At 39.5% G+C, this 12,677-nt stretch overlaps 2 protein-coding genes across 15 annotated transcripts in view; one reads left to right on the top strand and one right to left on the bottom strand.

The window, feature by feature from the left end:
• Positions 1-3,458, bottom strand: part of LOC122836166 (ankyrin repeat domain-containing protein SOWAHC) — a 38,540-nt gene extending 35,082 nt beyond the window's left edge. For 9 of the 11 annotated variants that reach the window (XR_006371418.1, XR_006371419.1, XM_044125898.1 and 6 more), the window contains exons 1-2: positions 3,146-3,456; positions 2,653-2,968 (exon numbers count right to left, since the gene is read on the bottom strand). Coding sequence is in view for 9 of the 11 variants with exons in the window: in XM_044125898.1 (XP_043981833.1) it covers positions 2,653-2,968; positions 3,146-3,232 (403 nt within the window). In the remaining 2 variants the exon portion in view is untranslated. Of the gene's footprint in view, positions 1-2,652; positions 2,969-3,117 lie in introns of all 11 variants that reach the window. The other 2 variants (XM_044125906.1, XM_044125903.1) reach the window with 2 other exon arrangements.
• A 13-nt stretch (positions 3,459-3,471) lies between these two features.
• On the top strand, positions 3,472-12,214 carry LOC122836167 (iroquois-class homeodomain protein IRX-5-like). Of its 4 annotated transcripts, none has more exons than XM_044125908.1 (5): positions 3,551-4,170; positions 4,836-4,988; positions 6,902-7,273; positions 8,072-8,477; positions 11,522-12,214. In XM_044125908.1, the coding sequence occupies exons 3-5, from the start codon at positions 7,073-7,075 to the stop codon at positions 12,058-12,060; spliced, it is 1,146 nt and encodes a 381-aa protein (XP_043981843.1). In that variant the 5' UTR covers positions 3,551-4,170; positions 4,836-4,988; positions 6,902-7,072; the 3' UTR covers positions 12,061-12,214. The 4 variants fall into 4 exon arrangements, with proteins under 4 accessions (XP_043981846.1, XP_043981843.1, XP_043981844.1 ...); XM_044125910.1 differs by having other exon boundaries at positions 3,553-3,664; XM_044125911.1 differs by lacking the exons at positions 3,551-4,170; positions 4,836-4,988 and adding an exon at positions 3,472-3,542.
• Positions 12,215-12,677: the final 463 nt, after the last annotated feature.

Below are 12,677 nucleotides of genomic sequence, written 5' to 3'. Positions count from 1 at the left end.
TCATCCAGAAGTTTTTTGGCAACAAGTCGATGTTATTTGGTGTCTGGAAAATGAGCCGTTTCAAACACCTTTGGAATGTAGCGTCACAATGGAAGGGAACTGCGTTGTTACCTAGCAACCCCAGCTGGGCCCAGCCCATCACCTAGCAACCCAAGAACGCCAGAGGTTGACTGGTGTTCACTTGCTGTATTCTTGTTGTTGTGCAGGATTCTCTACTTCTGCTTTTCAAAGATGTATGGTTATATATTTGCACATTGGTTTTCAGGCATTTTTACGTTCGAGCTTAGAGTTGAGGGTGTAGCCAGCAGCAGCTTATTCAGATTTAAAGTGGAAAGAGGTCCTTAAAGGAGCTCAAAATAGGCAGAACTTATCAGACTGAAATCTGATTATCTAAAAATGTGCACAAAATGTAATGATCATGTTTCATGTTTAGCCCATAGGCCTACCCTAACCTTGTCAAGGAAGCATAATACTCTTGTTTAAGGAAAGGTTCACCACCAGAGTGACCTGAACCAGTGAAAACTAAAACTACAGACATCATAGCGACCAGTATAAAACATTTGTTCTTGGTGTCTCTGACAGAGGTGGGCAAATTGAGCCAAAATACTGATAACATCAATACCAGGTCTGTATCAGTAAACTGATACTGACATACAGTATCAGTACATTTAAGTTTCAAATTCCCACCCTTAAAATTTTATTTTATATTTGTAATTTCTTTTCTCAACTCTACCGTAATAAAAAATGTTTGCTTTGATTTACATTCAAATTATATATTTTTTTGCAATTTATTTAGAAAACAATGCACAAAAATTTATTGTCATGTAGTTTTCACAGTTGGAACCAAACTGATGCACAACATGTTTTTATTAGGAAAAAATACTAGAAAGCAGAAACAGTTAAAGATCCTCGCTGTACTTTATGTCACTTCTTCATGTTGTTGGACTTAAAGAATCCTATAAATGGAGACAAAGGTCGGGCCGCATCTTTTAGAAATGTTTGTTGCGGATTCAGAGCCTTTGTTTGTCTCTTTCAGGTTGACGGCTGACCCACAGATTCTCATTTCTCGTTCCTTAATCAGCAGCTTTGTAACGCTCGATCCTGAAGCAAGGTATTGTCACATCAAACAGAGCAGCAGTGACTGCGGTGAAGCTGCGACTTTCTGAGCTGTTTCTGTTTGTTTCTGAGGCCTCTTCGACGTTTGGTTTGGTTCTCAGGTCTTCATGTTAAAGCCGCAGCGCTCACAGTGCAGAAGAGCACATGCCTCCCAGAATAAAGGTGTTATCACGCTTCAACCTGCTTCCTGCCGTGGTTCTCCTGGTGCACCTTGACCGACTGCAGACTCACACCTCCCAGGCTTTCAGTGCTCAACTCTCTGCAGAAACAATCTAAACTGTGAATTAATGCTTTATCTTCACAGGATCTATCTAAAAACTTCAACCTCTCATTTAATTTGAGAAGGTAGGTTCGTCTCCAGCACGGGGAAAGTTTTAATGTGTTGCTTTGGGGTTTATAAGACGTAAACTAAACTGGTCTTCGGAAGGTTCACCTACAAAAAACACACATCAGGTTCCCCATTACCAAAGTAGAGAAAATCAAAACTTTGCTGCAACAACTGGTGGCATTCTGTCTGAATTCATCCGTCTTTCACAGCAGAAATTTTATCCCACTCTTTTTTTAAAGTGTTGATTGAGCAGGGCCACACCAATTCAAATATATGTCTTTCAAGACTTTTTAAAAACCATTAAGATTGAAATTTAAGACTTGTATAACAATTGAAATTTACAGAAGATTGCATATTTTTACCATGCTCTTTATAGACTGTTTTCACACTTTATAGTCTGGTCGACTTGGTTTGATTGGGTAACAAAATTGTCATATTTGTTATATTTTCAGCTGCTGTGGTTCACTTTCACACTGCACTGTGTCAAACAAACCAAACCCTTTAAAAGATTTTCCGCTCCCTCGCCTGTGGTGGCGCTGCACCAAGAACCACTGAACAAATCGACACAAAAACCTCTGGAAAAAAATCTGACTGCAACTTTTTTCTTCACAAAATGTAAACGCAAATGTGACAGAAGACTTCAGGTAACAGAAGTCTGACTTTGTAACTGTCTTTATGTGTCTCTGAATGTTCAAGTCTAAGTCCATCATTACAGATTTTGGGCCTGATCTCTAGTTTCTAGCTGCAATAGCTGAAGCTGTGTGCTGACTCTAAATTGTTTCTCTTGAGGTACAAAGATAACTTCAGTTTTGTTTCTGTTCAGCTGGAAAGGGTTATGGCACGTCCACACATTGATTTGTCCAAAGCATTTGAATCTGGTGACATTGTAATGTTGAGTTTTGTATCATCTGTATAGTTATGATGATTAACACTAATCTTACTTCCTATGTTAACTTGAGCTAACATAGAATGGTCTATGTTAGCTCAAGTTAGCTCCTATTCAATAGAGTATTGAATAGGAGGTATCCCAGGATTGAACCACCACATGTGATTTCTGTCCAATGAGAAGTTACCTATTGATACAAAGAAGTCCCTGTTTTTTAGGTAAGATTTGAGTACTGGACCAGAAAGTCTGACCCAGCTCTCCTGCAAACCAAACTATGTCATTTACTCAGTGACTGCAGTGAAGCTTTACAGTTTCTGCTCACCTTCGTTCATACAATCCTGGATCTTCTCCTGTGAAACTGGACTGAACTCTGACTGTCCTGATGTGTTTTCTTCGTAAGTCTGTGTTGGAAATCTGTCTTCTGTCCGGACCTCTGGTTCATGATCCAGATGAGGATCATGATCTTCAAGCATTTTGTCAGAAACATCATCTTCATCTGGATTTACCAGACAACATTTCTGGTCCTGATCATCTCCAAGACTCTTTAGATTCTGGTCTGGCATCAGTTCTTGGTCATATTGAGCCTCTGCAGCGGAAGGTGACGGAGGCTTAGAGACATCTTCCATTTTAGATGAACTCTGAGGAGAGACACACAGAGACAGAAATTCGCTGAGCAAAATGGCTAATAAAACTTCACAAAGTTGGATTATTCACCCAACACAGATTAGGAAGGTAGAACTTATACTCCTAAAAGTGTAAAAACTGAGAACGGAACTAAAACACTCACTGCAGGCATGCCAGGTAGCAGAACTTACTGGCGAGAAGACCTTACTGGCGGAAAAGACAAACACAAGAGGAAGAGGTCGGAGGATGATGGATGATAACGTGCCATGTTTTCTCATGATTTATCTCGTGAACAAACATATTCAGATGTGATTTTAATTCAGTTCCTTAAAGCAATATATAGTCCCCACAACTCTGAACTAGAAGTGATCCGCAACGTCTTAGTAAACAAGCGCATGCGCAGTACATAGCAGACCCAATGGCTTCCAGACTGACAAAAAAAAATATGTAGACACGCGAGAGAAAAAGAGAACAAAATGGCTGCTGTCGGGGTCGACCCGTAAGAGTCGTAGAAGGAAAACATGTTAGACGATGTGGACAAGCTGCCTGCGATCTCTCATATGCTTCACTACCTAGTAAATATGAAGAGTGCGTATATTATGAAGGAGCTTCACGAACTAAAATCTGTGGAGACATACAATCAATCTTTAAACGCATTTGAAAAGGACATACGAAATAGTTACGTGAATAAGTTTATGGTTACTGGCAGAGTAAGTACATGTAATAGACTGCATGTCTGTCTTAGCTTGTAGATAAAAGCTATATGCTAATTTTGCTAGTTCCGCAGTAAGTATTACAGTAAATATCACAGATATTTATCTTAGTTTTACACAGAGGCGAGTAGAGTTCTAAAAAACTGTAATCAAGTAACAGTTTTAATCTGCTTATATTGTTCATAAGTTAGATTGGTACGAGGCCAGAGCGAGTTCTAAGCTTTAGCTTGTTTACTGTTGTCATAGCAACTCCATAGCAACCGCCTGCTAAGGTGGCGGTCGGTTACAAAGTTAACGGAAGAGTGACGTCAAGTGAAATGGTGTGGGGATTTTTCTAACATTAGCGGAATATGCAGAAAGATGTGTGTAAAAATAATTAATGTAAAGATGCAGCTGTAGAGTGACTACAGCACAGAGTAACTAAACTTATTCTAATAAAAAGAGCGATTAAAAACTCCTGGATACATCGAGAACAGATCACCTGAGCAAGAAGGAGCAAGAAGGTAACAAAATGTATGAGTATGGTCCTCTGGCCACCTTCTGTTAACTAAGCCGAACAATTGAGAGAGAAAAACTTAAAATCGAGACATGATGGTTGATGTAATCAGAAGCACACATTAATAGCTCTTGTGGTTCCTGTTTCTCAGAAGTTTCCCTGTTTGCTCAATGACAGATAAAATTCAGAGATCTGCATCGTGTAAACCAACAGGAGACCTTTACATCACTGAAATTATTATGTGCTATATGCAGAATCTCGCTGCTAACACTTAGCAGAGGAGTCCCAGGGGTGGTAATTATGTCTGAGCTCAGATACCAAGTGAGCACATTTCAGACTTGAATAATAACTATTAAAGAAGAGTGTTTTCCAATTAATTAAACACACTGTCTTTATGTAACCTCTGGACATTTGCCCCGCGGGCTGAGCTCATTTATGAGCTGCTGCAGGAAAACAAACCAAGCTCCTTTCATGTGAAAACCCTCACAAAGTACCTCTGAGAATAGCTGCACATTTCCCTGAATATTCAACTTTGTTCATGCAAATTGTGGACATAACTTTTTGATATGATAAAGCTGCACCACAGAGTCATTTCAGGCCTGCTGGGGCCTCCACTCTGCAATGATGAAAGAGTAATCAGACCTTTTTCTGAGCCACTGCTTCCTCCTGCAGGAGAAGCAGAAGTAGAAGAAGAAGATTGTTCACCTGTCCTGCCACTGAGGGTTCTAATGAAAGGTGCTTAAAGAAGCATGAAAATACCATTCAATCTGCTGCTGCTGCAGAGGAGCAGCTCGCATCATTTCACCAATCAATGCAGCCAGGCTGGTGAGGAGCGCTGCACATTACTCTGGCTTCATTGGGTCGAATCAACCTTCGTTCAGCGTCAAGGCAAGAGCTTCGTAGATGTTTTCATGCTTTAAACAGAGAGACTTTCAGCTGATTCAGCAGGAAAACAGAGCCAGGTGTTCCTGCTGGTGAACAGATTATTATCTCAGTCATGACACCGACTTCTGGTCGACTTGAACTGCATCTTCTCATATTTGGTTTGGTGCTAATATTTTTCTGGTAAAAAGTCTTGATTTAATTTGCCTTCAAAATAGCAGACAAAAGCTTCATTGTTGGTCTCTACTGCAGCAAACACAGGAAAAGGTGGCTTCCATCTTTTAAAAAACTTTCATAAATGATCCATCTCCATAGTTACTCCAAAGAGTATTTATCAGCCTGTATGGACTGAACATAGAGCAGACAGTTAGGGATCTGCTGAGGTGTGATCAGACTCACCAGGTGAGAAATATAGAGGTTGTCCCTTCAACTGAATTCTCGCCTGTAGATGTGAAGAGTCCAGCCTGATGGTGCTCATCCAAACAGAGGAAACCCACTTCTCTTCCTGACAGCGAACACACCGCTGACGAGCAGCGACAGACCTTTCACTCTCTTCCCGCTGAGAGAAAAGGCTTCTGCTCTGCTAATTATAGAGTCTACAAATCAGATTAACACTCAGATCTTTTACTCTACGACTTCAATGAGCACAAAGAGTCACGTTCATTTGAACACATCCCACAGGGAATCAGACTCTTGGTGTCACTCTGAACATTTCAGCTGGTGACATTAATAATCAAATATTCTAGATTAAAATGCAACAGACAGAAATATCACTCTGATCACTATTCCTGGTTTTATTGTTTTGGAAAGAATGAAATCAAAGCATCTTTACAAAACAACTGATTACAACTTTGCAAAGTTCAGCATGGATTTGTTTTTACTGTATTTTACAATCTAATAGGCCACAAATAATCTATTTTGCTTAGAAATTTTACTTTTTAAAAAAATATTTACCTTTTTGCATAACTTCTAACAAGACAGAATGGTCAAAAAGACAACACTAAAACAAAGAAATCTAATAGTTAAATGTAATTTGTCAGTGACAGTGAAAATGTTATTTGGTTGAATGCATTCATTTGTTAAAAACATTATTTTTGTTGAAAAATTTAATTAACTACAGCATTTTCTTCCATATTAACATCTAGAGATGTTCTAAAATTACATAAAATCCTGTTTTTTCCTGGTAATGGCTGTAGTATTTTTCCCTGATGACAGTAAACGTTGCATTTGCAAGATCAGCATTTTGTCCAATAAGGACAGTGAATGCAGCATCTTTCTTACCAGCAATTACAGTGAGTTCAGCGAATTAAGTAAGAAAACTGAGTGGAGCATTTTGTTCCATTAGGACAGTGAATGCAACATTATTTTTTCCATGTTCACTGAATGCACCATTTGCATCACAGAAACTTGTGACAGTAGCTCTTTTTCTTTATCTGCATCACTTGTTTTGTCTTTCCATATTCTGTGTTTGATTACATTATAAATTAACTTTTTCAGCACTTATGAGTAAAATATATTTTTTAATTGAATTGATGTTCATCTGATAAATTACCTGAGTGATAGCTGCGGGTTTAGCTCATAACACTTTTTAATTATGAAACAGATTTTTATTTTCAAAAGAAAGTTTTGAAAAACTTTCTTTTTTTCTTTTGAAAGAAAGAAATTGACCTCCTTCCCTGTTAGGAGCTAAACCCAAAGTTCCCGAACCTCAGGTTGGGAACCACAAAGCTTTGTCCGGGACTCAGGTGTTCGCCTAAGTGCATGGGTCTGCTGAGACGGGAGCGTCAGAAAGTGAAGGAGGTGCGTGTCTGAGGAGGAGGAGGAGCTCAGCCTCTCCTCCCTTTGCGTGTCTTCAGTGTGTCCGTGGGTTCCGCGGCAGCCGGAGTGGAGAAGCGGTTGCAGAAACTCAGTCTGCAACTGAACACACCTGCGATGCTCCTGGATGCTCCTGTCCGCGCTCTCCTCCTTCTGAGCGGGGAAACTCTCCGATGTGAGCTCGTCTGTGCGTAAAAGTGTCCGGCTCCGTCATGGCCTATCCTCAGGGGTTCCTCTTCCAGCCCTCCGTGTCCCTGGCTCTGCCCTTCAGCTCCGGGATCATCCTGGGTCAGAGGACCGAGGGCTCAGCCTTCGCTCCGTACTCCTCATCCGCGACCTCCTCCCCCGGATTCAGCTCCCACTCGCCGTACGGAGGAGAGCCGCGGGCCGCCGCCACCATCAGCTCTTTCATGGTGAGTGTCTGGTCCGAGCTGCGGGGGTTCTGCTTTCTGCGTTCAGGTGTGGGACAGAAAGTGAAAGAAAAGTCTTACAGGAGCTGAAAATTAGAAATGCGTGCGTAAAAACTGACTTTAGAGAATGTTTTAAGATTTAAAGTAAGAAATGTGAAACAAAAATTTTTCTCGGGAATATTTACTCTAAATATAAACTATTTAGATAAATCAAAATGATAGATAGATAGACAGATAGATAGACAGACAGACAGACAACAAAGCACATTACCAGATTACTCAACTTGTAAAAATTACAGTGAACTAAGCAGACGTGGATAAAAGCCATACATTATCATTGCCTTTATAAAATAAGGGTCCAAATCATTTTTTGGCTAGAAAAAAAATCACCACCTCTTTCTTTCCGAAATATGTTTTAGGCAAAAAGAAAATAACATTTGGTAAAACTTGACAAGGTGAAGTTATATAAATTTATACATTTAAAAGTGAATAAATTTGGATGCAGCCATAATTCCAGTCTGTAATCTTCAATCGCTCCTCACATATTGTATTTTTACCTTTAAGTGTTTTTGTTTGACTCAGTAACCATATGTCTTCTTTTTTTCTTTCATTTTGTTTGTTGAATTTGACAATAATATTGTGAACTGCAGGTCACTTCAAGGTTGATTGTTTCTGCATCTTCACTGCCTTGGGCACAGATCAGATTAAATTCCTTCTGTTTTCCTCACTGAAATAATCCCATCCAGATTAGGAAAATGCTTCAGCGTCTTCCCAGACTAAAGTGAGTTTTTAATGTTGCAGAACCCGGGCTACGATCCATCCTCGGGCGTCTCCGGATCCTTGGACTACCATGCCTTCGGGCCTCTGGGGGCCTACCCGTACGGAGACCCAACCTACAGGAAGAACGCCACGCGGGACGCCACGGCCACGCTCAAGGCCTGGCTGAACGAGCATCGGAAGAACCCGTACCCCACCAAGGGGGAGAAGATCATGCTGGCCATCATCACCAAGATGACGCTGACGCAGGTCTCCACCTGGTTCGCCAACGCTCGGCGGCGGCTGAAGAAGGAGAACAAGATGACGTGGACGCCGCGGAACCGGAGCGAGGATGAGGAAGAGGAGGACGCCATCGACCTGGAGCGCACTGAGGAAGACGACGAGCCACTGAAGCTGACCGAGGAGGAGACGGAGCTGCGGAGCGACAGCGGTGAGTGGTTACAGGAGGCTCAGCTGCACCGATTAATCGATTGCTCAATCATTAATTAACTCATCACTTCTGTTTTAAATTCAAATTCAGATATATATTATTGACCCCAAAGGGAAATAAATGCTACAACTCTTATACATTCAAAATTCTTCAAAGAGTTATATTAGGTAACTCAGAGAGTTATGTATAATAATTGATTAATCGTGATTAATTGATTAGTGAAATAATCCTCAACTAATTTAGTAACTGATTAATCATTAACTGGAGTACAAAGACTCCAATAAAAGGCCACTTGCAGAAAGAACGCACTCAGAGCAGAACTTAAGCCAAAAGTGTACAAAAAATACAAACGTTGTTTTGTTTTTTTATGCAAAAACTCTGGCGTTCACTGAAGCAATGTTATTGGACTTTGAGCAATAAATGTTTATTTTCTCATTTAAAAACGGAATTATTTACTTGCCTCTTTTAATGTATTTCTAAACTTGCATTAAAAAGACTTTGATAAAAAAAATCTACAGAATGTGGCAGTTATCTTTGTGCAATTAATTGCCAGAATAATTGATTAATCAATAACTAAATTAATCGGCAGTTGCAGCCTTAGACCGAAGCACACATGAAGATGAATTGGACTGTGGAGCATTTTCACACCTGGAAGAGAGAAAGCAGAGAGGATGGAGCTGGAGGGTGCAGCTGCAGAAACAGATTCCCAGAGACGACGAGAAGGAAGCAGGATGTTTATTTCATCTGAAGCTTTTATTTTCTGAAAATACCCAACTGTATAAAAATCTGATTTTCCGTAGATTGGATGCTGCATTTTTAAAGAAAAATCTGTAAAAATGTGTAGATAAATAGGAAAAAACTAAAATAATCAGATTGGTCCGAGTCTAAATCATTTTTGTCTTTAAAATCCGACATCTTCATCATTTTTAATATTTGAAGAGGATTTTTTATTCAGTCTGCTGAAAGAAACTTTGATAGTAGGATAAATAACAGATAATCTTTTATTCCCATGTTTTTCCGATCTGCTCTGTTCATAGAAAGTCCTGCAGGTTCAGATAAATAGAAGAGCTGAATCTGTTCTGAGGTTTAATTTTTGATCAGACTGAATCCTGGATGAGAATCTGATTTTCCTGACATTTAAACGAGACTGAAACCAAAAATCTGACCATCAGGATTTTTGATTTTAACAACTTTCTGAGTTCATCTTGTTTATTTGTTGGTTTTTAATTTCCTGCTGCAGGAATTTCTGATTAATTTCTTTATCGCCAAAAGTAGAAAAGAATATCCAGAATTTTAAAAAGTGTATAGATTGATTGGTTCTCACCAACAGACAGCCAAGATTCTGTTTCCTGATTTATTTAGTTTTTTTGTCTATGTTTGTATTAAAATTAGAAGAAATATCCCCATTTATTGATCCGGACTATTTTATTCTATTCCTTAGAGGTGAGCAGATCAATACAGAATATTGATAGCATATCAGTATCGAATCGATAATTAGTGTGGCAAGGTTAATACTTCAGCTTCAAAATATATCATATTGAATTTCTATTTAATTTATCCTCTCATTTGTACTGCAGTTTCTCAAAAAGGTTTAGCTCTGATTTGCTCTCAAATTAAAAAAAAATTTTTTTTGCACTTTAGTTCTGAAAAATCCCACACAAAATTGTTCTGTTCTATTATTTTTGTTTATTATATTAATATGTTTTTGAAGTATTTTGTAGATACGTGTAAACTTTATTCAAGTTCTGTCCGAAGTTTTAACAAACATAATTCAAAGGGAAAAACCACAGAATCACCTAACAGTTATAAGTTTATGTCAATAAAAAAGTATCATGGCGGTATTGGTATCACTGATACTGACTGACCCAGTTGCTTAGAGTGGACCTGCTCTAATTAATTTGTTATTGTACAAACGTGTCAGTTTGGGCCCAGTTTGTTTTGTTTCAGCTTGGACTGTTCTGTTCTGATCAGGATTCAAGTTATTGATTAGTGATTTTATCTAAAGTTGATTAATCTGATCATAATTGTTAAGTTGCCATTTTCTTAAAAATACAAAGTTTTCTCATATCAAGAGGGGAGAATGTCTTAAGGACTACGTTTGCATAATATGCTGAGTAAAAAAAACATTACATTTGAGCGTTTTTGTCAGCTGTTTAAAAACTGACTGAATAAGGAGATAATTGTGGCTTTCTGAAATTATTACAGAGACATATTTATAAAAAATAACAAAACAGGAACCTCTTAGGTTGCTGATTAAACAATTAAAAGAAGAAAATCAAACCTGAAAGAGAAAAGAGACATTAATAGTACGATTTGTGGTTGCTCTTAAAAGAAAGCTAAAACTCTGTAAAGAGCTTTAACTCAGAAGTGCTTGCTGATGTCACGGTTTCTTTTTCATTATCATTCACATTTTCTGTTTTCTCTTCTGCTTTTTCCCATCACATCCTCGCCTTCGTAGCACAACAATAATTTTTGGTTTGTTTCGCCTTGCAGCTCAGCTGAAAGAGCGACATTAAAGTAAAACTTAACTTAAGGAGCTTGTCGGGTGAAAGCAGAACCGCATAAAGTACATTTTCCATCGTTTCTCTTTTTCGTTCTGAGAAACCGCCGCCATCTTTGTTTCTGTACCATCCGCTTAATGACCAATGACGCCCTCTGCAGGATGGCGGCCAAAATACGACATTAAAAGAAGGCCTAAGCGGACGTTATTAGTTAATCGATTGGAACTAACTTTGAAATGAAATAAAATCTTTAAAAAAGTAAAATGTCACAGTAAAATAACAAAAAGGCAAACTTATTAAATCATACCCATAATGGCCTCATCCAAAAATGTCACATATTTACATGTCACAATTTCTGCTCTTTACAAATTATATCTATTAAATTAATTTACTAACTAAAGACTCCTGTAAGATATCCATACAGCTATATTTGTTAATAAGTCAATTAATTATTTTCCTCCGTGGTTCTGGTTCTGACCCAGATTTTTCTGTTTTGTTTATTTTATTTTTTCTTGTTCTGATCCACTTCTCTTCTCTCCACAGGCGTCCATCACCCCTCCGCCTCAGATTCCAGCCGGTTGGCGTTCCGGGAGGACCCCGGCATCGACCGGGCCCCTTTGGACCAGAGGTTGCCCCATGTTGCGCCCCCTCCTCACAGCGGGCCCCTGGAGGCCCTCAGAGCCTCTGGATCTGAGCGTATGTCATCACCGAGCTCCTTGGATTCTTGCAGCGCCACTCAGGGGCCGAACCCGGCCCCAAAGCCCAAACTGTGGTCCCTGGCAGAAATCGCCACGTCTGTGGACAAAAAAACAGGAAGTAGTGACTCGCCGCAGAGCAGGGGGCGGAGCTCTCTGAGTCACGGCCCCGCCCTGCCGAGGCACCTGTACTACGCCTCCCCGTTCATCCCTGGATACTCCAGCTTCAGGCCGCTGGGGCCCCTGCAGGGCGGCCCCGGCTCACACATTAACGGATTACAGCAGAAGATGCTGCAGCGGGCCGAGGCCGCAGCCAGGGACTGCCGACTGCGCAGCCAGAGCCAGACAGAGCTGCAGGAGCTAAAGAGAGGCATGACGAACGTGTAGCTGCTCAGAGAATCCTGCTGAACTTTGACCCCGAGACAGTTTCACAGCTTTTCTATGTTGATCAGATGTAACCTTTGTAGTGCGTTTCTGCACCCAACATGACATTTCATTGATTAAAAAATAGTTTTATTAAGATGAAAGTGAGCGCCTGCGTTTGTTGGCAGAAGGTTCCTGCAGCTGCACGGCAAAAACAGAAAAACACAAAACCACGCCAAATATTTTTGATCTGGTTTCTAGTTCAAATATCTCAGTGCATTTAAATTAAGACAAAACTAATTTACAATTAGCTTTTCAGCAAAACACAGGAGCTTATTTTAAGTGAATAATTCCTTAATATTCATGAAAAAGTTCTAGTTCCTCTTGTAGATTATTCTACTTGTAAAAAGATATTTTCCCATGTTATAAGTAAAATAATCTGCCAGTGTTACTAGCACTTCTTCATCAATATTAAAGAATTGTTTACTTAAAATAAACTCTATCTTGCTGAATAGTTACTTGTTAATTACTTTTGTCTTATTTCATATTTAGCGAGGAACTAGACCAAAAATATTTGGTATGGTTTTGCAATTTTGCAGTGCGGAGATTATCACTTTTTATTTTTTATCAGTCGGGTTTAT

This window comes from Gambusia affinis, linkage group LG08 (genome assembly GCF_019740435.1).
Source record: "Gambusia affinis linkage group LG08, SWU_Gaff_1.0, whole genome shotgun sequence".
NCBI classification, from domain to species: domain Eukaryota; kingdom Metazoa; phylum Chordata; class Actinopteri; order Cyprinodontiformes; family Poeciliidae; genus Gambusia; species Gambusia affinis.
This window is presented reverse-complemented; position numbering and strand designations above follow the sequence as displayed.